The sequence below is a fragment of the Ammospiza nelsoni genome, chromosome 16 (assembly GCF_027579445.1).
Source record: "Ammospiza nelsoni isolate bAmmNel1 chromosome 16, bAmmNel1.pri, whole genome shotgun sequence".
Classification (NCBI taxonomy): domain Eukaryota; kingdom Metazoa; phylum Chordata; class Aves; order Passeriformes; family Passerellidae; genus Ammospiza; species Ammospiza nelsoni.
This window is the reverse complement of record NC_080648.1, coordinates 9,894,222-9,919,173: the sequence shown is the minus strand read 5'-3', so window position 1 is coordinate 9,919,173 and position 24,952 is coordinate 9,894,222. Positions and strand designations below refer to the sequence as shown.

Genomic DNA, 24,952 nt, shown 5'->3' with positions numbered 1-24,952 from the left:
CAGGTGTCACTCTAGGAATATCCACTCATGAAAACATGCAGCACAGCTGCTCCAGCACCCCCAAATCCAAGGGCTGGGAGCCAAGAAGAGAGGTGCATTTCCAGCCTGTCCTGCACCCCAGGAGCCTCTGGCTGTGAGGTCTGGGATGCCAAATCCCACTGCTGGGAAGCAGCACTCCCAGCTCTACATGGGCACTGCCAGCCCAGGCAGTGCCAAGCTATCACTTTTCAGCTGGAAATAGCCCCGGCACGAGCCCTCAGCTGGGAAGCAGAGCACTGGCGAGGCCAGACTGCGGTTAGCTATCAAAGACAACTAAAAAAAGATATTTCACACACAGGCTTTTTTTCCTTCCCTTCTCTTTTTTTTTTGGTTGCTTTTTTTTTTTTTTTCCCAAGGATTAAATCAACTCAACAGCCCCCTTTACAACTTCCCTTTTGATGTGTTCAGACTCATTAAAGTTTCATTTCTTTCTCTGTTTTCCCCGGGGGAGGAAGGGGAGCATACACAAAAGTTTATTTCAGAAGCGGGGTCGGCAGCTGCAGCAGCAGCAGCTGCTGTTGCTGTGGGACAAGCAGAGCCTCCACCAGCCTTTGCTCTGTGCCCAAATCCCTTGGCAGAACACATCCCCCAGCAGCCACCCCGCTCCTGTGAGCAGCCCCAGCATCGCCCTGGCACGACGCTGCACGAGTGTTTCTGCAGGATGCACACACGGTGTCACACGTCACAAAGGGAACACACCAGAGATGCAAAGCTCCTCTAAACCCTCTGAGGAGTTTTGGGTCTGATCCTGCAACTTTTCAGGTCCAACCCTGCGAGTTCTGGGGTCCCTTCCCAGCCTTTTCCATTCCCCCCACCGGCAGCACCAACCTTGCCCCCACAGCTCTGGCCACTGCCCTGGGATAATCCCCCACACACGTCACAGGGAGTAGCAGCTCCCCCATGTTTCCTTCTCGCCTGAGCAGCTGTTTGAGTGTCTATTTTAAACCTCAGTTCCCTATTTTAAAATAGCTAATGAGCCCCCAATCTCTGCTGACAGACGTCGTCTCCACAAGGTCTTGGGAGATGCTTCTGTGTTTGCTGGGCTCCTTTTCCCAAGCCCTGAATCTCAGCATGCCCAGCACGTCTCCAATCTGCACAAACATGGTAAAGAGGGAAGTTTTTAATTTAAGGGCCAACTCCTGCTCCCCTGCCGTGAAATACCAGTGGTACAACCACGTGCTCCTAGGCAGAGAGGCATCAAGCAGCCAGGCACAGGCTGGCATTCTGCATGGGTTTCTGTTGTTATTTTTTTATTATTCCTTTGATTTTACAAGGTCTTTTTTTTTAAATTTCCTGACCGAGAGCAAACAAGGAGCTGTCCCAGCTGGCCACTGCCCAAAAAAAGCCACACATATGAGAGGGACATCTCAGGATGTGGTGGGAGCATCGCTGTGCAAGCCCAGGATCCTGAGCATCACCTCTAAGTGCTCTCCCAGATGGTGTGCACCCCACCAAGGCAGAGGGAACCCCACCGAAAGGAGAGATTCCCAATCAGGACCAGGTTCCCTGTGGACAGAACCAGATGGAGGAGACCCTGCTCACTTACCTGACCACAGGCTCAGGGATGGCCTCAGCACTTGCTGGCACCTGGACACCCTTCTCCCACTCCTGCCTCCAGGGATCAGCCAGCACGTAGTACTCGTCAGGGCTCAGCTGGAAGGAGTCAGGGATCTTCATGGCTGTTATCAGATCCGTCCTGAACACCTGCAGGGGAACAAACCATCCTGAGTGCAGGGTCCAGGGAGGGTGTCCAGGGAAACTGCCCCCGAGGCACAGCACAGGGTGTCTGCATCACCAACTGAGTGGCTTCAGGGTGTCAAATGAAGCCCCTGCAGGGCCAGTTTTGGGCAGGAGAACACGGCAACGGGCAGGGACTCCCCTCCAGCCACGCAGTGCCAAGAGCCCAAGCCCTGCAGCTGCAACCCCTTCAAGGTTCCCCATACTGGGCACTCAGGAAATCCAGCCACAGGGTGTGAGCCTGGACAAGATGCAGACCAAAAATTAGTTTTAAACTGAAGAAACAGGCTGCTTTATCTTAGGGGATTGATGGTTTCAGCACGACCACACAAATCTACTCCAAATGCTAAGGGACGTACAGCAACTGGGGTTCTCCACATTTGGCTTCACAGGCCACAAGAAAATGTTCTTGTCTTGAATGAAGGTGTGGGAAACACAGAGCCACTTTATCCCAAGCACCTTCATATCCTCCTCACATCACTTCACCATCCTAAGCACCTTTGTGTCCCCTTCAGGTCACTTCACTGCCCCAAGCACCCTCATGTCTCCATCACATCACCTCATTGTCCTGAACAGGGACAGACAAAAGCTTAAGACAGAAATTATCCAGCTAAAATGTGATCTAGGTGCTGCTTACATATCCACACAGATTCTTCCTGACTCAATAAACCCCTTGTGAGATCAACACTGGTCCCCTCCTGCAGGAAAATCCTCCAGTCCTTCAGTCAGTGAATGGGCTCATTCTCCATCTCACTCGTGGCCCTGCAGCATCTTCTCCCAATACACAGGGATGAAAAACTCATTCTAAAAATATCCCTCACGGTAAGTAAGGTTTTCCTTCCAGAGGGCTGCCTGACAGCAATGACTCGAGCAATCCTGCCTCTTGCAGCACAAAAATAAATTGTAAATGAAAATGGATGATTTCTCCTCTCTACCATCTGCTATTAGCTGGAATAATAACTGCCAGTGCCAGCAATCCTGCCTGGACACCATCTCACTCCCTCCCTGCTACTTCTGCATTCCTTCCACAAGGCTGGGGTGGATCAGGTGTTTTCTTTGGATATTGTTTAATCTCTTCACAGCCTGCTCTCCAAATGAGAATTGCTTTGTCAGAATCACAAGAAATAATACAGGATAGTTCTACATTTTTTGACACAAAGATAACACATTTTGGAGAGAATTTGGGAACCCAAATCAACTGAAATGCAGGAAACTAGACATTAAGTAAGACCACTGAGACCAGTATTTAGGTCAGTTTGTTTAATCCTCAGAGCCTCAGCTGCTAACCCAATTAGAGTTAATACAATATATAAACAACCTTTGCTATGTTGGGACCTCTGAATTTCACTGGTACTCTCCTCCTGATGCAGCTGCTTGGAGACATTTTTAACTATGTCCATATAAACCTGATTTGAGTTGGTCAGACCCAGTCTTGGCACACCCTTCCACAAACATAATTAACAGCCTATATATTACAGTCAGCTCAGTTTGGGAAAGATCAGGGTCCTTTAAGCCTCTGTGGGTTACAAACACCACAGTAACCTTTTAGCACACTGCCAGTGTGGGAAATTAAAAAAATATTAAGAGAGGCATTAATTAAACATGAGAAGGGATATGTGAGATATCATAGTCCCTTCAGTAGCGTGGGTCTGTGTATCCAAAGAAGTGCAGGAATCCCACTGTAGAGTGTTTTCTAAAACAAAGGGTAGAAATACACCCTGCTTTTGACAGGCCTGACAGGTCCAGCCTGGGTCAATGACATCTCCTTAACCCAGTTTCAGCGCCCAGCTCCAACGAGGACAACACAACCCTGAGGGATCCCTCCCTCACACCTCAGAGCTCTTGGCTTGGGTGGATGAGATGCTCCCCTGTGCCTGAACCACACAGGGCTGTGATGGGGTCAGTGCCACCCCCTGCTCTGGCCACCAGCACCACACAATCCCTGAAGCACAGACTCATTAAAGCTGGAAAAGCCCTACAAGATCATCAAGCCCAACCCTACAAGATCATCGAGCCCAACCCTACAAGATCATCAAGTCCAACTCTCAACCCAGCAGTGCCAAGCTCAGCACTAAACCACGTCCCCAAGAGCCACATCCACTTGTCTTTAATTCCCTCCAGGGATGGGGATTCCACCACTGCCCTGGGCAGCCTGTGGCAGTGCTTAACCACCCTTTAGTGAAAAATTTTTACTAATATTCAGTCTAACCTTCACCTGGCAACAGCACAATATTGTTATAGAAAACACTGTTTTGAACACACATGCCCTAGGGACTTCCGGGCAAAGGCAAGCAGGAATGGTTCCAAACATTCAGGGCACCCAAAAGCTTTTCTGAACAATCTGAACTGGATCCTGCTGACATGTGAGTACCCTCCTCCCTCAATGCCAGCTCAGGTGCCTCCTGAGGACACCTCCTTTGATGCTCTGGGATACAGGAGCATTGCATCCTTTCATGCAGGCAAATACACCCAGTTGTGGCAGGAAGCTGCTCAGGGCAGTGCAGGGCAGGATGGCAGCATGCTCCTGCTTCCACCTCAGCGCCCAGACCTGGCAGCCAGGGCAGTGCAGGGCAGGATGGCAGCATGCTCCTGCTTCCACCTCAGCGCCCAGACCTGGCAGCCAGCTCAGAGCAGCGCAGAACACTGGGAGTGGGACTGGGAGTGGGACTGCCCTTTGCAGGACAACCAGCCACTGGGAGTGTCCAGCCACATCATTACCCTGCCCTGAGGCCTCCAGGCACCCACAGCAGCTGTGGCCTTCCCAGACACTTACCCCAAGCAAAAATCACCATTTTCTTTTGCTAGGTCAGCGCCAGCAGTGAGGAGACAAGCCCTGTCTCTTTGGGTAACACCAGGGCATCCATGGAACAGTGCCAAAATCCTGGCCCATCACCCTCCTCCCACTGATAAGGAGGGAGATGGAGGAGCCTGCACAGCAATGGGACCAGCCCCTGGTATAATTCCTCCCTCTGCCTGGTGCAGATCCCAACCCTGTGGTTTCCTGCATTAAGTCTTCCCCAAATCCATCCCTTCTGGCCTTTCAGCTCGCACCAGAACAGAAGCTTAGTTTTAATTTTAAGCCAAATAAGCACGATTGTATCTATTTCCCTGAAGATAAGGCACATTGCAGGCTGGATTTGCAATCTCACTACTTCATTTATTTAGTCCTTCTTGGAAAACAGATAAGCTCACCCATCCGACGGCGGCACGCGCGCCCGCACTTTATCACAGCGACGCCTCTGTCTTTTCATGAAGAACTGGATATGCTCAAATTATTAACTATCAAAGCAGAACACTTTAGAAATGATAGAACAGCACAGAAATTGTAAAGGAAAGCAGATCAGTTGTCTGGAAATCTCCCAACAGCTAATACGCTCAAATTGTAATCTAAATGTCTTTTTGTTTTGAATTGTCTGGGATTAGGGTTGGGAAAAGACTCAATTATTCTACTCAAACTCTTCTGAATTATTTATGAAAACCAAATAAAGGATAAATTGGGCACTGATGAACCGAGGACCTGGCGATGAAGAGAAAGTTGGGTACCAGAAAACAAGCAATTTTCCCTCAATAGGAGTGTTTACTGTTTCTCCCCGGCCGTGGGAGCTGACAGATTGTCTGCTGCCCTGCACCCGCTCCCCCCTCCACCACCACAGCCCTGGCCAGGCTCTGTCCTCCCCTTTCAGCCCTGAATGGGATCTCAGTTATTGCCTATCGATCTGCCAGCAATGGGAAAGGCCAAACCAAGATGTTCCTTTATTACCTCTGCTTGCTCAGGAACCTCATGGAGGTTTAGTGATGCTCAGGATGCATCACATCAGTGCCCAGGGCCAGCCTCTCCCTTTGTTACTGTCAGCTTTAAACACAGTTAAAAATAATGTGAAATTTCAAAATCCCAAGATATTTTTTCCTTCATATTTCCAAAAGAAATGGACATGGAGTCCACACCAGGTCGGTGTGGTTGTGCAGCCTCAGACTCCAGGCAAAGAAAGGAACATGGGAAAAACTTTAATCTCCCTTGTATCCCACAGGCCAGGCAAATCTGGAGTACCCCTAGGACCTCCCCATCCTTGCTGCCCACCTGTATGTGGTGTTGGACTGACACACCAGTAGGGCCAGTCCTGGCAGTCCAGTAACATGAGAAGTCACTGAGTGTTCCCCAACAATACATCAGTACTTTTGTAATTTCTGTAATTTGCTATTTTAAAGCAAAAAGCTGTGTTCCTTTTGTATCTCAAAAAAAAAAAAAAAAAACCCAAAAAAAAAAAAAAAAAAAAAACCCAAAAAACCAACCAAACCCTGAGCTAATCCATTGTGACATCCTCTGATGTTCACATCCCAACGTGTCACTGGGATCCAGCCTGGCACTGGAGGGATGCTCCTGCAGGTATGGCAGAAACCTGCAAGGCAAGGGTTGGATTTGGCTCCTCCTTGAGCCCCTGGCACCTGTTACAAAGGCTGCTCCACCTTGGTGAGGATCTGCTGCTTCTCCCACTGGACACAGCCCTGCAGCCTCTCCCTGTGACACCTGTGAGGCATCTCTGGGAGCTCTCCATGGACCAGCATCAATTTGTCCAACAGCCGGACAACCTCAGAGAAAAACACGTACCCCTGGGAGATGCCAAGGCACACAGTGCCTCACCACAACAGGAAGGATGAAGGACATGCCATGAGGCATCAGAAATTCTGCTCCCCATCCCTCCCTCAGCTGAGGACTCCCAAGCTGTGCTGCTTTCCAGCATTCTCCTCCTTCTCTGCCTCTGCCCCATCACCACCCAGCCCCTCTGGGAGCCTCTCCACCACCTTTCCATGCAACTCTCACATCAATTTCTAGGCTCTGTGATTCACTCACAAACCCCTCTTAATGAAGTGGCCAGCAATCTCCCTGCCATTCAGTTCCCACTCCATGTGCTCTGTCAAGGACTTGGCTTTCCCAGTGACTGCACTGTGGCTCTGAGCCTGCCAAATCTCCCCTCTGCCCCAAACAGACCCAAAACCACCAAACTCTCATCCTGCAGTAATGACTTCCCTCTTGTACCAAACCAGCTCCTGGGTGAGAGCCAGAGCCGGATCTGTTTTGGGCTTTCCATCGAAATGAGAAGAAACACTCGTCTAGCCCTGGCTTTAATTAGCTTGAAAGCAGCAGCCAGCCTGGGACTGCTGTGCCGGATCTGGCACGGCCCTGGCATCCCCGGCACGGCCCCGGCATCCCCAGCACGGCCCAGGCATCTCTGGCACAGCCCTGGCACCCCCAGCATGGCCCCGGCACCCCTGGCACAGCCCCAGCACCCCCAGCACGGCCCCAGCACCCCCAGCACAGCCCCAGCACCCCCAGCACGGCCCCGGCACCCCCAGCACGGCCCCGGCATCTCTGGCACAGCCCCAGCATCCCCAGCACGGCCCCAGCATCTCTGGCACAGCCCCAGCATCCCCAGCACGGCCCCAGCATCCCCGGCATGGCCCCGGCACAGCCCTGGCACCCCTGGCCAGGCCCCAGCATCCCTGGCACAGCCCCGGCATCCCCAGCATGGTCCGGCATCCCTGGCATGGCCCCAGCAACTCAAGCACAGCCCCAGCATCCCTGGCACAGGCGCTCAGCTCCCGGCGCCTGCTGCAAGCCAGCCCAGGAGACAACAGCCCCAGAGGGAGCAGAGAGCTCAGCCCAACACAGATGGGCTCCAGCAGGCTGGGTCCCTGCACACCAGGCTTCCTGAGCTGGCAGGAGTTCTGTTACACATCTTCCCCTGCATCTGCACCCGGCTCACTCTGGAGCTTTCAGACCTTGCTCTTGGGGCACAGGAATAAATAAGCTCAGTGCCTCCTCCTTCAAATGCCAGGAGGGGATGCCATTTTTTTAATACACAATAACATCTCTGTCCCTAAAAAGTTTTAGTGAAAAGAACTCTTTCCAAAGCAGTGGTACACAATGTAAGAGAAGAGAAGCCCAAAATGAAGTGTGTGCAGAAAACACAGAGCTCACTAGGGTGAGGGTGGGCAGGAGAGGTGAGAAGGGATGGTCACAGCCTGCATCCGAGATCTCACCTTTGAATTCACTCCCTCCATCACCCAGCAGAGCTGTAATCCTCCCTGATGCCCTCACACCCACAGCAGTCACGTGTGTCTCACAGTGATGACCCTCCACAGCAAGCAGGGGTGGTGGGTGGGTGCTGTGAGCACTGCTCCAAGCAGGGGCAGCAGCAGGTCACTGCAGGCAGGTGTGGGGCTGCTTCCTGACACTGACATATCAAGTGTTCTTCAGGCTTTGGCCCAACACTCTTTTTCCCCTCCCTGACTGCAGTCCTGGCAGTCCTGCATAGCCCCAGCCACAACCACCTTCCTCCATCCACACTGGGACCAGGGAAGTCTCGAGCTGCCTCATGCACAGGACTCCCCCCTCATTGCAGCCAGCTCTCTTAGCCCTTCACTCTCTCAAGCATAAAATTGTTTGTTATAGCTCATGAGTCACAAGGATTTTTAGAGAAAGAGAAAACAACGGGAACAATGGGAGCCCTGAGAATAGGTTTTGGTTGTACAAACTGTCTTGATATCAGCTCGAGATGGCACCTCTCTGGGTGCAGCCCTGGCTGCCCCACCCCACTGCCCTCTGGATCTCCCAGTCCTACATCCCTGCTGCTCTATCCCATTTTTCCAGCCCTTTCCAATATGAGCAGAGAGTTGATAGTCGGTAGCAAGGTTTTGAAATGTGGCAGTGCCAGGAGTGTGTTTGAAAGGAGATACCATCTGCCTGTGGGGGAAGAAATCCTGAACTCCCATGTCCAATTGGGGAGCCAGCCTCCTATCTCTTCATCTAGTCTTGTTTCCTCTTGAAATGCTGGATGTTAAAGATTCAATGAACAACAGAACTCAAAATAGGAACAAGAAGCATTTTTGTCCAGCCCTTCTCAGCATTCAGAAGACAATGGTTTTAATCTGTTATCCCCATGCTGGCAAGGGAAAACTGACAAAGCCAAACTGCAGTCAAACCTTTCAACAGAGAGGGATTTTCTCCCCATCCAGCCCCATAAAAGCATGTCCAGTCTTGCTTGGCCACATCCATTAAAGCTCTTCTCCAAGCACAGAAGAGCACAGGAACTAAATTCACATTGCACTGGGTCATTATATACCTAATGCAGAAGGAAAAAATCATGATCCAATGCAGTAAGAATTACATTTTAGAAGGGAAAGGAGTTAAATCCTTGTAAAGAGATATAAAAAGGTGCCTTTCAAAACACAGAAGTAATATCTAAACAAGGCAAGCAGAAAATAAAGTAAATTGTATAAATTTGTGGTTTCCCCTTCATCCTGAGCCCTGCCTGCAGCTGCAGTCCCCTCTCCTCCTGAAGGTCTGGAGCGAGGGAGAAGGGCAGCGGGGATGTCCGGTGGGATGAGCAGCACCTGCACAGCACAGCCCAGACTGCTCAGGGCTCTTCAGCTGAGAAAGGACGGCTGCAGGGCTGGCAGGCAGGTGTTCTGCACAAAATAGCAGGCTTTTGTGCCTCCCAAATATATTCCAGCAGTGCAGGTGAGCGCTGTGGATCTCAAACAGCTCTGGAGGTAATGACTAACACAGCAGCTAAGGCAGTGACTCAGAGGCAGCATCCGAGGGAGTCCCTGGGCTGCTGATGGCTGGGAGCTGGCAGAGAGAACCACAGACTATCATTACACACTTGCCTTGTTCTTAAATTCTCTCCTTAGACACTGACAACTGTTCCCTGTCAGGAACAGGAGAGAGCCTTGAAGACTGCAGTCAAACCAGGGATGTGAGGCTCGTGCTCACATCCCCAGCAGCTCTACAGCCGGGGGCAGGATTGCACTGATGTGCCACCAACAGAAGCAGAAATCCGTGCTTCAGGCATGTGCTACTCCCTGCTGCAGATCCAGATCCACGGCAGGGATTACCTGAGCGAGCATCCCCTCCTTCCAGCTGCCAGGGTGGGGAGCATGACCAGCAGCTCCTTGCAGGGACCCAGGGAGATGGGTACCAGCCAGCACGCCCCATTTGCAGACAAGTTAAGAGACAAACGAGCGCTAATGAGATTAATTAAAATCACCAGATTGGTACTGCTATCAGTGCAGATGCAAGGAGCTGTTGGCAGCTGCCCACGTTCATCCCTGCCTCCAGGCAGAGCAGTGCAGCAGAGCCATGCCCAGGGCACCATCAGCACCAGCTCTGAGCCTTGAAGGCTCTGCTGCCCAGGCAAGGGGCAGGGAAGGACAGCTGTCACCTCTGCGAGGGACAGAGCCAAGGAAACAGCGGCTGGTGCCTGGGACAGTCAGGAAAGAGCCCGGGCAGAGCCCCGTGACAGGCACAGATAAATATAATCACCCTCCCTGGCAATGGCCCCTTTGCGGATGTTTACAAACAGCTCAGTACTTTTCCATGTTAAGAAGCTTGTTTTTCCAGATGCCTTGTATCCGATGGTTTTTAATGTGTATAGTTAATCCCTTCTCACAGAGTCTTTCATAATAAACATCACCCCCTGACCTGACTAATAACTATGTAACACTAATGCTTTCGATTTTTTTATCTCCTGCCCGGGCTGTCAGGAGGAATGCCTGCTCCCAGAGAAAGGGGACATGACTTGGAGAAGGGCAGGACAGGTTGGTGGCCATTTGCCATCTGCCCAGCCCATCCTCCAGCATGGCCATCCCTCAGGACACGCCTGCACCCACTGCAGCTCTTGATAAAGCTACAATGTGTAAAGCTGGAGTTGGAGCTGTGGTTTGAAAAGATGTGTCCAGACCCAAAATGGCTGGGGGTTCAATACCTGCTAATGCATTCATCCTGCTCTCCCTATTATTCTCCTGTGGTTTCCATCTGTCACTGATGATGAGATCAACATCCATCCTCAGCAGGATGGACAAAAGAAAAGGTGATTCACTCTTTCATGTGAAGTAGTTTGATAGCAGTGTAGTTTGTGTTTTACAGCTCCCAGCACTTGCTCCAACAGGACATGATGCAGGTCACAGTCTGTGCCTGAAATCCCCCAGTGCTCCTGGGAGGATGTGCCAAACCCCACAGTGCCTGGACCAGACACATTCATGGGTGCTCACAGGAAGAGCAGAAGTTGGGTCACTCATGGAAAAGTTTAGAAGATGCTGCTGGAGAGGAAATTCATACAGGAGTGATCTCCAAACCATCTCCCTGCACAGCTGCAAGTCTTGGGGTGATACTCTATCCACCTCCAACAATGTCCTGAGCCCTGAGTTTCACTGGTGCTGATTTCCAGCAGACCCAGACAGCAGCAAGCAGGGAGCACAGCTGAGATCTGCACTGCTCCATCTGCCTGCGTGCCCACCATGCTTTTGTAAAAGATGGTTTGTCAGCTTGAGCATCCTGGCCAAACTCCAGCCTGAGTAATCACACATGGCCTCCCCAAATTCCCCTAGACTCTCAGTTCACATAAGCCACAGAGATTCAGTTTCTGTCCCAACTGCTGCTAAGCTGGGACCTGTTCAGATTTTGCTCCACTTTATCTGTTCCACAGCTACATTTCACTGAGAACCCTCCTTGGGGGATAATGGAGCAGTAAGCAGAGGGAGGAGCCCTCTGCAGGCATCTGATGTCTCCCCAGGTGCCATGGATTAATATCTAGTTTTCACTCTAGCTGTTGTAGAGCAGCAGCTTGGATCCAGCTCTTACCACACTTCATCCAATCCAGAAGCATTTTCACTTGGAATCTTGGACTTATATTCAGTAGCAGCCAGGTAAAATCCTACATGGATGATTAAACTAACTCATATTAATAACAGAAATGTGTCTGCACCAGTGAGGCAGAAAGATGCCCCAACTCTTGGAGAAGGATTTTACTGGGCAGCAGCAGGGTGGCACCTGTGACACTGCTGTGACATGAGTCACATCTTCTCACATCTGACATGAGGCATCTCTGTGGCAGAGACTCCTGACAGCACCTAGAGGGCTCACCTAAGCCTTTATGGACACATCAGGCACAGGGATGGGCAGTTATTTCAGAGAGGGGTAAAAATGCCACAGGAGGAGGAAATGCCCCATATGCTTCACTTTCCAAAGGAGGATTCAGCTCACAGAAATCTCCCCCACACCACACTGAGAGACACATCTACAACCAAAACTCAACATTACCAGTGCTAATATTCAATTTTCCAACAGCCTTGTTAGCAGTCAGTGACACCTGCACCCCTGGTTCTTGCTCTCTGGAGTATTTCCAACTAACTCAGCTGGCAGTAACAGCTTTCCAGTCCCTCTCTTTACCCAATGCACAAATAACTTCAACTCTTTCAGTCTGTGTCCTTTGCCAACACAGATATTTCAATGTAAACCTTTGAGAGCAGTAAGAACCAAGTGCAGCTGTAATTCAGGCAGTGACCACAGGAAAACCTCAAAATCTCTACTCAGCTTGATGCAAAAGGAGGATGTTGCAGAGGTTTGTGCTCACCAGGCCACAGCGTCAGGAGATGTGAAATGGGGAGTTCACATGAGCCATGCCAGCTTCATCTGCTGCTAAACTTAGCACTGTTTGACTCCAGACCCCAGTGCAGAGGGAAGGGAATGTGAGAACAATGTCCCTCTGGCTTTGCTCATGCTGCTGCTGAAATGAAGATGACCACTGCCAAACACTGCGGTTGCTACAACAGCAGCTCATGCCTGGTATAGTTTCCATGGCTAGTGGAAATGTATCCGAGGCACAGAAGGAAAAACAGGACACAGCACCACCCCTCCCAACAGTCCTGGGGACAAACAGCTCCTCCCACCCAAGGCCCAGGCCCTGCACTAGAGCCAGCAGGTGAAGCTGAGCAGTGTCCCCAGAGTGGCAGCACTGCCCACCCCTGCCAGGGGAACCCTGCAGCAAGGTCAGACTGATGGCCTCAGCTTGATGTCCTTGAGCCCTGTGACAGGGGAAACCAACACAGCACAACCTGCAACTCAGCTGTGCTCTCATTTCACAGCTCTCCACGCCTCCCACTTGCTCATGGGAGGAGTCTCCACATCACCCTCCCCTGCCGTCAGAGCTGTGACCTGTGCCATCAATAAAAGGGCACCCAGAGGGGCACCCAAACCAGGGAATCTTGGTATGCAGACACCCCAGTACTGCAGGACTCCCAGCCCCACCCAACTTGTCTTTACTTGCCTCAATAGGGATGGAGGGGCACAAGGACCCACAGCCTTCAGCAGAGACGCTCACTGTGTGTCCCCATCAGCTCCCTCCCCAGGAGAGCTGGGCTGACACAGCTGTTGGGAGTTGAGGCTCTGCTTTCTTGGGGATATCCTGTCCTGGCACCCAGTGCCCACAGAAGCCATGGCCACACTGGCTGTCACAGCTGGCAAGTGCAGTCCCATGGGAAACCTCTCCTTTGGGGAAAGCCTAAAAGCCCACGTACCTCAGAGGGCTTCTTCTCCTTCTGCCGCGACCAGGGGGATTTGGTATTCGGAATTTTGGAGCATCTGGAGGTGGATGTGGTGTGACCTGCAACAAGGCAACAGAGACAGGTTATTTGGGAACGAGTCAAAGCCTTTCCTTACCTCACCAGCCCCCTGCTCCAGCCCCAGCCAACACTCTGGGTCAGCACTAAGATGGAATAACACCTTGACATGACTTTTTTTTTGGTGCAGTATCATCACCACTCCAAAAAGAAGGGTAGCTAAAGCCTGAAACGTGCTGGAACCATACACTACTGATCTTTATTTCCAATCCATTTGTGTCGTTATCACTTAAATGTAAGGCTGTATTTGTTAATAATAAATAACAAACTGATTACTGGAATTTCTGTATAATAATGACAGTTCAGTCTTCTGTACAGGAGGACCCCTCCATATTACAGTATATAAAAATGTTTCTGTGAGGTTGCAACAAAATAACTACCAATAGGCCTATTTAACACGGATTTTTTTTATCCTTGGAGGGCTAAACAGGAGGAAACAGCACTGTGCACATAAGCAACATCCAAACGGGCTGGAGCCAGGAGCTGAGCTGACTCAGGGGTCAGGCTGTGGTACCTCTGCAGTGGGAAACTGTTCTTCCTCCAGCTCAGGCAGCTGAGCCCAGGTAAATTTCACAAGCCTACTTTTCCTGACAGGGGAAGAGGCACCAGCCCAACCTGTATTCTTTACTTGCACTGCACTTGTACTTCAGAAAATGAAGGCCAAACATGGGGGCATCACCTGTTCCCAAAACACAGCTTGTTTTTTCAAGTTGCAGGCCAGCTGTTATTAAAGAGGGTTCCATACAAATGAAATTCTTTATAACACTTCAGAGCACAACAGGACTGTGTGGACAAAGCCCAGAGCAGACACCCCTATGCTGCAGCCCCACGGACACACTGCTTTACTCAGCAAGCTGCTCCAAGGAGTGCAGCAGCAGCAGCTCCACAGCTTTCATGGAGAGATCAGCCACTGATTTCCACCTTGCCCCCTCTTCTCAAGCTACAATGTGATGCTACAGCTATACAGGCTTGGATAACACACCACAACTACCCTTTGCTGGCAGAGGCATGAGAAAGAAGGTCACCACTCTGTTTACAACCATCCTGCAGGAGAGCATTTGTCAAAAGCTTAGATATCACCTGGAGCATAAATATCCAAGCCCCATAGAGATAAGGCCATGTTGTTTAATACCATGATTAAGGATGCCTTACCCCTGAAAGGCAGGGAAGGCAGCGAGCACAGCTCGGCTCCATAAGCCTTTGAGCATCTGGGGATTAGGAGATGGGAAGTTTGGAGCATGGCTTCCAAAACAAACTCCTTTCTGAGATAGAGATGTTTCATTTTACGAGAAGCAAGGGTGTTGACAGAGCCTGAAACACATTCTGTAGGCACAGCTCAGCCCCAGGCCCCCTGGGCTCCAGCAGGATGGGGGTCCCCGCTGGCAGCAGAACAGCAGGTTCCCGTCGGCAGTTGTGGTGCTAACTCCACTCACACTGACAATTTTTTTGGCTGAAGCTGTGGGAACAGCAGCCAAACCCAGCAAGATCAGCCTTTCCATAACCCCCTGTAATCTCTCCATCATCCTGTTAGGAAAAAGCCCAGAAGTTTAGTGTCTTTACTAAAGTGCCTTTCGTTCTCGGATATCCAGCAGCCAGATCCTGTAAAGTGTGGAGAGCAAATTCCCAGCACGGCGCAGATGAAATTACTGTGACATTTGTAAGAAACCAAGAGCCACTAATAAGAAACTCCAGAGTCCAGACAAGGGATTAGGCTGGTGCCTTGAGGGTACTGAACACCGAGGCAGTGCGCTATGTGTGCAGCGGGCGAAACCCTGGAATAGGTGGGAGAGGAGAGTGCTCTATTTATAGCCAAAATTCAGCACATTTGCACATGTTTATTGTTGAACACATGCTTCTGTGCCTTCCTGAATGAGGATGAAGTGAGGTAGATGTTGAAAAGCAAGCGTGGGCTTGCAGGTTTTGCTGGCTTGAGCCTTATCCCTTTTCCCACATCACTCTCCAGTTTTCAAGGAGGGAACAATGCAAACTGCTCCAGTTTTACTCTGACTCCAGGAAAAACTTCCCTTTCTCCTGGTACAACCAAAATCAAGAGCAAACTAGTCTCAGGCTGCAGCTCACAGGAAAGGACAACTCATCTACAAAGGGTGTTTGCTGCTTGGTTAGCACATCTACAATCAGCAGCTCTCCTCGCCCAGACTCCTCACACGAGGGAGACACTCTCATCAGTTAAGAGGAGCCACAGCCAAGTGTTTAAATAAATTGATATCAGCTTGTTGCTGCATTTCTGACAAACCCAGCCCTGCACACAATTCACTGTGCAGAGACTTCCCAGTAAATGCAGTTTCCTCCACTCTTTGTACAGTAATTATTCAAGCATTTTGACTGCTGGAGGTGAGTCTTGTTCAAAGCTTTGAATGAAAGGTCTTACTGTCAGTGGTGTCTGAGTTATCACTGCTGATGGAGTACTTGCGTCGTTTTTCTTCCATCTGGAACAAAAGAAATTGAACATTACACTTCATGTCCAGAAAACTCATCTCAACACCAAAGCACTGCTATATGAGTATCTGCACCCCCTCCTACGCCAGCACCAGTCAGTCCTTACCCTCAGGACACACAACTACCCAGAGGCTGAAAAAAATGCAAGAAAACAATTCTCATGGATTTTTAAAAAAACTTTAATTGTCTTTCTACCAGCTTTTCCCGCTCCCAGTAGTTACAGTGGGTGCATGTGGATCACTCAGCTTTGCATGGAAATTTGTCTGTGCAGGATTTGCATCCAAATGTCTCTTCCTCTGCAAGAGCTCCAACAGGACTGGAGGATGTCCTCAAGGGACCATGGTGCTGTTGGATGGGGGAAGAGATGTCCTGGGAACCACCTGTCCCAGCTGCAGAGTGTGAAGACAGGAGAATGGAAACTGCACACTCTCGGTATGTCTGCAGGGGGAAGTACAAGCATCCCAGAGCTGAAGAGAACCCCTGGGTACCACAAGCCTGGGGTTTTACCCTCTGACTCATCTTCCCATTCAGCCACCAGCTATTAATTTTAAGAGCTGGGGAGTATCTGTCACACAGGAAGCACCTCCCATCACTGCCCTCCTGGAGCTCCCAGGGGTGGGCAAGTGCCTCCTGCTCAGCTGCCCTGACTTCTCCATCCTCCAGAGCTAAAATCACAGCAGCAGCTACCACTGCACTGATGAGGAGACCGGCTTCAAGCTCAGCTGATTTGCTTTGAGACTTTGAACAAGCCACAGGAGTGCCTGAAATCAGCAGGTTGTCCTGAACTCACCCCTTGGGAACCAAGCACTCAGAACTCAAAGTAGGTGCTTCAGGAAAAAAAAAAAAGAAGAAAGGTATTTTAACTTTTGAAAATCCAAATTTTACCATTGTAACTGGTGGCTGATCAATACAGGGCTCTCAATACAGGGCTTGGGCAGCTCTGGATGGAAAGGGCTACCTGTGGACCAGACAACTATCCAACAGGATAGAAGCCAAAATACATGCACAGAAATCAGTCTTAACCTCATTGAAATCTTCCCAGTAGTTTCTGAGATATTTTTGAAGAATCTGAATGTGTTCATATGTCATACCCACTATTGCTTCCACAAATGGTAACTGGGAATGATAATGAAACACAGGGTTTGTGTGGTTTGGTTGCAACAGGTACAAGCAGCACACAGAGTGGGACAGCAAGCTACAGCATGACATTTGCCCCCAAACATCAGGAAATGTTCCACATAAACATATAAAAACCTTGTAATAGGTGTATTTTACAATATATGTGGTATCACAGCATTATAAAGGAAAATACTACAAAATATCCTGAACATTTTAACTATCAGTGTTGTGGTAAGGCATTGCCCTGTCAAAATGTGACTTAAAACACTCCCTAAGAATATGGCAATATCAATACTTTTCCCCTGGTGATTCAAGAGGAAACAGATGTTATTAAACCAGCCTTGTTCCAAATAGCCATTAGATTTTGCTTGGGGGAAATGAAATTGAAGATAGCTCCAACTGCAGCTTACTTACTTTTAGTGAAAATCCTACCTCAACCTTTGAAACTGGTTCCTACTGGTCTGAAGTGACAAACAGACATTTGGAGCACAAAGACAGTGCAATGGTTGTATTGATTCTGGAGTTCCTAATCACAGAGATTAAATAAGCCAAAGCCAAGAGGAGGGGGAAAAAACCACCTGAGGAGAAGCAAAGGAATGCCACTGATAGCCAGTGAGATTTCCCAGGTTTCCCATCTTTGCTTTTACAGCAAGGCAGCATCACTGACATCCCTCTCCTCCAAGCAGGGAAAAAGGTTTGCAATCAATGCTCAGGTAGCAGGAGGCTGGCACTGGTTTGGGCTGGTATGTGTGAGGAGATGCACTGATCATCCCTCTCACTGAACCTGGTCCCTGCATCCTGCTTCTGTCCTAGAGCTGCCTACAGAATTAACACACTCACTAGGTAACAAGATGAATTGATATTCACATACAGAAGTGGTTCACATTGCAGGTAAAAATAGCATCTGTACTTCAGTAAATCATTTTGCCACTGTTTGGCAGGATGCAAGACAGCATCCTCCAAACCAAACTGCATTAAATTTGTGAATGAAATTCTGGCTTGAGCAAAGTACAGACATCTCTGAACAGCAGCACTGAAAGGCTGGGCAGGGGATGGCACACAAAGTACTGTGTGCCTGAAAGGAACAAAAGTTTTGGCCAAAACCAGGCTATTTCAGAAAATGGTTACATTCCAGGCTGTGCTAAGATGCTGCTTCTGAGGGACTCATCTCGAGCAGCCAAACAGTAGTAAACCACATGGCACTAAAGAGAGGAATTTACTGTAGAGGGGTAATTGGGCCATTTCCCCATCTGTATCCCAGAGTTATAAAGTCTGATGGTGGCTGAACTCCCACCACCCTTTTGGCATCGTGGCTGGGGGTGGGGAGGGCTCACTGCCCACATCCCTCCCAGGGCTGGAGCTCCGGCTCCCAAAAGCTCTCAGAAGCAATTCAGCTGGTGAACTACTGAGCAACTTAAGTCCCAGCAAAATACCATCTCTGCTCCAAAATTAATCTTTTGTTTACATTAGAAGTTAATTTCACCTTTAACTGACCCATTCCCCACATGGCATCATTAATAAAGTCATAAACAAATACCAAAAAAATTTGTAATACTTTGAAAAGGTCACTGTTAGGTCAAACTTGGCCCAAAATCTAGTTTTTACAGAGCCAGAAACCAAGTGAAAGGTTTCTATGTAGGCTTGCTTTAAAAATTCAAACAGAAACAGATGTGGGTTTCTTTTATAAACAAATGAACATCCCCCTGAAGTGTCTGCAACTCAAATCCACAGGCATAGCCCTGGCTAATGCCTGGAAACCAAAAACTGAACTGCTTGCAAACCAACACATGTTTAGCATTGCCTTTGTTCAAAGCTGAGAAAGGCAGATAAATGCTAGACCAAGGAAGATGATGGCCCTTCATCAGCCTAAACAAATGTAAATCACTATGTCCTTGGACAAATTAGCACCAGGATTGGTGTTAAAATGGAGATGATGGCCTCAGGCTGGCTGGTCCTGCCTCACAGCAGGGGAAGGCTGGAGAGGAGCTCTTGGGAATGTAATTTTGCCCAGCCCATGCAACCTGGGAGAGGTGAAGGCAACTACTGCTGGCACACAGAGATGCCTGTGCCCAGATCCTGAGCTGAGCTGGGCACACTGCCAGGGACAGGCACCCGCTCCCATCCACACTGAACCGAAATGCCTCATCCAGCCTCCAGCTAGCACAGAAATCTTCCTCTGCAGACCCCTCCAGCAGCCCTGTGCTCTGGAGAGCCCCCTGATGTTCCCCAGCTCCCTGCAAACTCTTCTGCACATCAACTCCACGTGCGATCTGGAGATTTCTTAGCGGCATCCCAGCACCCTGTGCAGAGGCTGCTTCCACTGCTTCCAAGAAGGAACCATTCTGAATTGTGGCAAGCAAACAGAGAAATTCATACATGCCTGTGCCCTCCACTTCCACAGGGAACAGGCACAGAAACCTGCATAAGTTGCAGCAAAAAAAAAAAAAAAAAAGGAAAGGGTTTGGTCATCACCTCCTCCCAGCTCCCGCAGGTTGAGTGAGGGATGCGCCGCGCTCGGTCCCGATGCGCCGTCACCTCTGACGCTGAGAGCAACACCGGCTCAATGATGTGCTCTGTTTGTGAGCTGCAATGAGACTGCAGAAAAACCACTTCCCTGTTTGTTCTTCCAGCCCAGAAATAGGAACACAAACAGAACATAGTGCCCCCAGCGGCACGCACACGGCTCCGGCCACCGACCCCGCTCGGGGACCCCGTCCCGGAGCCACCTGTGCCCGCGGCTGGCACCGAGCCTGGGGCTGCTCCCGAGCATCCCCCCAGCGCTCCCCCTCTGCCCTAATGTGCTTTTTATCCTCTGTCTAGGAACTCCAGCCAGTTGTTAGAAAGTGCAATAAAAAGGGTGGAGGGCTGGAACATCCCAGCCGGTACGCCGTGGGAGGGTTGTCCTCGTCCCATTGCCTTTTCCCATGAGCAAATTCCGGAGCCAAGCGCTGCTACGGGAGGCTCCGAGAGAGCAGCAGCATCCCCCAAACTGGCACAGCCCCAATTTCATAGTAACAGGACAAACTTTTGGACCTAAGGATGCACGGCAGCGGGGCCAACAAGACCCGCAGCAAGCCGTGGCGCTCAGCCCCTCCATCTGGGAGGAGCCTTTCCTGACCTCCCTGGTAACCCTGCGAAGAGCAAATGCTGAAGAGCAGGATCCTGGTACCTACAACAACCATTTTCTGGGCAGCAGAGCCTGCCCCTGCCTGCTGGGGCTCGTCTGTCCCTCGCCTCCTCCACAGGCTGCTGCCAGCCCCAGCTTTCCAGCAAAAGCTCAGGTGCCCAGGTGAGGAGCAAGCCATCCCTCCTCTCCTCCATACCAGCGCTGCTGTCTTGGCTCCCCAGGGCAAAATCTAATCTCATTTCAATTTAAAACAAAACAAGCGCTCGTTTACTTCCTGTGCTTTGCCTTTCTCCACACCTACAAGGGGCTTTTTTTCCCTTACCACTCACGTTTATAACTTTGCTTGCCTCTTCTGACTCGTTACCTTATAATTATCTATTTTTTCTTTAGCAAGCCCAGACAGAGCACAGGTGATCAGAAAGGTTACTGAGGGCACTGGGGCCACCCCTGCCTTCCTGGGGAAGGTGCAGGCAGTGACACAGGGCATGAGAAGGGACACCAGCAAAGCTCCATGCCCACAGCCAGCTGCCCCATCCTGCAGGTCTCTTGAGCATCAAGAACTCAGAGGAAATCAACAGGAGCTACATACACTCCAACCTTTGTGAATCATGAAAACCCGCAGAAAGGTAAAGACCAGAACTGGTCTGAAGGACCACTCACCCACCAACTTTCAGAACTTGAGTGTCAAACCCTATCAGCAGCCATCAATACTTTAAAGGAATTGCATCTGCTTGCCTACAGACCCCCTAACGTGTACCCTCCATCCTCTGCTCCAAGCCTACATTTTTGAACATCAGCCTCAATTTTCTTAAGAAAAACAATTTTAACCTTCGATTTAACCTTTCTGCAAGCTATTTTTACTCCTATCTCAAGCTTATTTTAACCCCAGTAGCCAATAAGTGCTTAAAGGTCAAACACCATTCCTAAAAGCTGGGCTCCGTACCCCTGGGGAGAAGGCTGAGATCAGATAATTGGGTTTTTTTTCCCCCAAGCAAAACCTCCTCATAGAACTGTCCAAGCGGTCGGAGGGTCCTGGCTTCAGCCCTTCAAAACAATTTTCACTGTGAGGGCTGAGAAGGGCACTGAGAATTCTCCCTGCGAATGCCATGCCATCCTTCTCTTCCCACTCAAAAAGCGCTCAAAACGTATAGGTATGGAGAGACAGAGAGAAAAATTTATTTCCCCCTAATTGCGACCGAGGCTGACAATCCAGCAGCCTCCCGCCTTTCCAGCGCTTCCCAACTTCCAGCTCGCCGCTCCCACCCCGGGCGCGGGGCAGCCGGGGGGGCGCTCCCAGCCCCGCATCCCGGCTGGGAGCGGCTCGGCAGGTGGGGAAGGGGCAGGAGCACGGCGGGGGCACGGAGGATGCAGCAGGGAGCCCGGCGAGGGGGCAGGTGGCCGGGGAGAGAAGGAGGGGCGGCCCGGGGGGACAACGGCGCGGGGGGACGCGGGATGATTCCGAGCGCGGGTGATGCCACGGGGGGAAAGCGGCGGAGCCTCCGCGCCCGGCAGCCCCGGGACCCCGCGGCGCGGCGCGGTGCGGCGGGGGAAGGCGGCGGGGAAAGCCCCGCGGTGGGGAGGGAAGGGGGGAGGAAGGGGAGGGCAGGCGGGAGCCGGCAGCCGCCACGCCCCCGGGCACCGCCATCCCGGCCCCGCGCAGCGCTCCGCGCCCGCGGCCCCTGCGCTCCGAGCGCGCCGCCCGCCCCGCGCTGCGCCCGCCGAGCCCCCGCTGCCCGCCCCGGCCCCGCGGGGCGTCCCCCGCTCCCCCGGCGGACAGGGCAGGGCGCGGGGCCGCTGCCGCAGTCATTAATTCGGGGAATAAAGGGGCGAAGCGGCGAACCGAGCCTTGAAAAGTTCTTGTTTACGTCCCCGCCGCCTCCCTCCCTCCCGCACTTCCAAAGGAGAGTGACCACCGTGCGCCATCCGCCCCGGGAATGCTGCACATCCCCCGCCCGGCAGCCGGGGGAGGGAGGGGGAAAAAATAAATAATAAAAAAAAAAAGACATATATACAGCAAAAGCAGGGGGAGCTGCAAAATAACCATCCGCTGCAAAGCCAGCCCGCTCCCGCCACCACCCCGCCGAGCCTTTACCTTGGCCAGGAGTGTCCGCCCGGAGTTGCGCCGGTCTCTGGGGTGACAGGCGGGAGGAGGCGGGGGCGGGGGATGCTCCCGCAGTCCCCGGCCGGGAGAGCCCCCTCGGCGGCTCAATCCGGTGTCATTGCCAGGGCCGCGCCGCCCGGGCCCTCCTTAGGAGCGCCCGCCCGGTAACTCCATGGATGCGGTCCCGCTCCCAGCCGAGATGGCCGCTCCGCCGCGGCCGGGGCGAGCCCTGCCCGCCTGTTTCTCTTTCTTTTTCACCCCGCACTTCCTCCGGCGCTCCGCGCCCCGCCGCCGCCCGGGCTCCGGCTCCGGCAGGGAGGCGGGGAAGCGACTTTCGGAGCGGGGACGGATAATGGTGGCGGTGCTTCCACCCCCCCACCCACCCCCCCCCCCGCCTCGGCCGCCCCAAATCTTCAATTTCTTCGCCTTTTCCCCTCCCCGGGCGCCGCGGCAGGGCCAGGTGCGGGCAGCGCGGGTCCCATCGCGGGCCGCGCCGCCGCCGCCGCCGCCCGCCCCGCGTCACCCCCCCGCCGGCCGCCGGGGCCCCATGGCGCTGCCCGGAGCCCCAGCGCCGCTCGCCCGCAGCCCCGGCGCCCCGCAGCCCGGCCCTGCACACGCACTCACACTCACACCCGCACACACTCACGCTCTCCGCCCCCCCCACCCCCCGCGCCCGCCCGCTCCCCCTCTGCGCGCTGTGCACACGCGTACACGGGGCGGCTTCGCCAACCTTTGAAAAAAATAAATAAATAAAAAATAAGCTTATACTTTAAAAAAAAAAAAAAAAAAAAAAAGAAGGGTTTTGGCGCCATATTAATGACGTACTTAAAATTTGCCATTTCTCCTGCGTCAAAAAGACGGCTCTTGCCCATCGCGGGGCGGGCGGGGGCCGCGGCGCGGAGCTGCTGCCTCCCTCCCGCACCCGCGCAGCGAAGTTCCGCGGCCGCGGGGCGTGGGAACCGCGGGGGGGGGGGGGGGACGCGGAGGCTCCGCGCCGGCACCGCGGCCGCTCCGGAGGGGCGAGGAGCGGCGGGGCTGGGGATGCGCCGCAGCACAGGAGCCCCCCCGGGCCGTGCTGTGTGTGCGTGTGCGTGTTCCCCCCAGAAAACTTGGCAGAGTTTCCGCGGAGAGGTGCGGAGCGGCGCGGCGGCTCCGCGCGGGGTGACCCTGCCGTGCGCGCCCCACACGAGCGCTCCGGGCTCTGGGTGGCTCAGGGCTGCCTGTTGCCAGCTGTTTTGCACAGGATTAAAAACAACGACAGCAGTGCTTTCGGGATAGAAACGGCTTCTTAAATTAAAATAATAGTAATAATAATTGGATGTAGAGCATATATCTGCCCCAACTCCCAGGGGCCCTACAGAAGTTGGCTTGTACTGTTTTAAACCAATGCTGTAGAAGATTAAAATTCAAGTTAAAGACCCTCTTTCAGTGACAATCTGCCATCATCTCTTTCGATTCATTAAGCTGGTCAGCCCTAAAACTGTGATTTACCAATTATAAACCATTAGGAACCAGAGCTACAATAGCCAGATGCTCCCCAACTTACATCTCTGTTGTGGCTTGTTATAAATTACCAAACTTGAATGAATTAGGCTGTAACTTTCTGCCTTGGCAGTCTGTGTTGGATGTTTTCCAAAGGTTCCAAGTCCTTTGGCACTTCCAAGGATGAAAGCAGAGTAGGGGAAGAGCATCACTTTGGTCATTCTTGAGCTTGCTGTGGTTCTTAGGACTAACACTGGAAATAAGGTCTTGAAATTTGGCACAAAGCAGCCTTTTATGGTCTTTTAGATAAATCCACCCAAATTAGTTGTGTTACTGGGTTTTGAAGAGCAGTTCACCACACAGCAATAAACATGCTCAGTTCTGGCAGCTGAAATCTCTCAAAATGCTGCTCTTGGGGCACCTGCTGCTTCAGGTGCTCGCAGCCCTCTCAGCAGCCCCCCAGGGAGCAGGAAACATCAGCTACTGACGAAAAAGCATTTCCTTGGATTACAAGAGCAATGGGATTCATGAGCACAGCCCGTGACAGGACTTCACCTGCAGATCCCACCTCACCTACAGCACAGTCTGCCTTAAGGGATGTTGTGAAGGTCACTGTGTTACCTGGTTGGGACATGAGAGGTGTCCAAAGTGAGTCATTCCATACCAATTTCTGGAGATTTTCTTGTGCACACATACTCTAATGCAGTTCTTACAGTTACACTGTCACAATCTGATTTCTCTGTGACACCTGTGCAGCACGGATCTGCTCTGTATGTCAAGAAGGAAACAAATTGTGGCCATGTTCTCATCTTAGCTGCATCACCAAAGACTGCCCAAGGAGTCTTTGATGATGATGCAAGGGCTGCAGGACACAGGCATACTGTGACAAAAGGATAAAACTCTCCCAAAGATTCCTTCCATGCCCTTGCCACAGGCTGTGTAACACTCCAAGTCATTAACCCAAACTTTTGGCTGCTATTGGCTGTGTTGCCCACACTGTGGTGCGTGGCTGGAAGCCTTTAGCCTGAATTGCTGACATCCATCTTTGTGCAGCTGGAAGCAGTGGGTGCTGTGCTTGCATGTATGAAGTGCTGTATCATGTTAAATGCTCTGAAAATGCAGACGTTATGCTTTTCAGACGGAGTACCCTGAATAAGTCAAAACTGACCTTAATCCATCCATGTGTCACTCTGACCCATCTTCAGAATGAGTGTTTGGGGAGGATTAATGAAGGTGCTGAAGCACTGAGGCAGTCTAGTGGAAAGTGCCGTAGAAAAAGCCATGAGGAAATTAATAATTCTGTCTTTTGAGGAACCTGCAGGTCCCTGCTCTGCTCCTGTGCTGCATACTACAGCCTTACCACCCTCTGGGCCATTTCTCCAGGATTTCTGGGGTACATCTCTACACAAGGTCATGGCAGGACAAGGCAGGTC

At 51.6% G+C, this 24,952-nt stretch overlaps 1 protein-coding gene across 3 annotated transcripts in view; it reads right to left on the bottom strand.

The window, feature by feature from the left end:
• The window catches only part of JADE2 (jade family PHD finger 2), a 74,685-nt gene extending 52,293 nt beyond the window's left edge, over positions 1 to 22,392 (bottom strand). For 2 of the 3 annotated variants that reach the window (XM_059483940.1, XM_059483942.1), the window contains exons 1-4: positions 22,029 to 22,392; positions 15,623 to 15,680; positions 13,132 to 13,217; positions 1,586 to 1,743 (exon numbers count right to left, since the gene is read on the bottom strand). In XM_059483940.1, coding sequence (XP_059339923.1) covers positions 1,586 to 1,743; positions 13,132 to 13,217; positions 15,623 to 15,680 — 302 coding nt within the window. In that variant the 5' untranslated portion in view covers positions 22,029 to 22,392. Of the gene's footprint in view, positions 1 to 1,585; positions 1,744 to 13,131; positions 13,218 to 15,622; positions 15,681 to 19,281; positions 19,405 to 22,028 lie in introns of all 3 variants that reach the window. The other variant, XM_059483941.1, reaches the window with a different exon arrangement.
• Between the last annotated feature and the right edge of the window lie 2,560 nt (positions 22,393 to 24,952).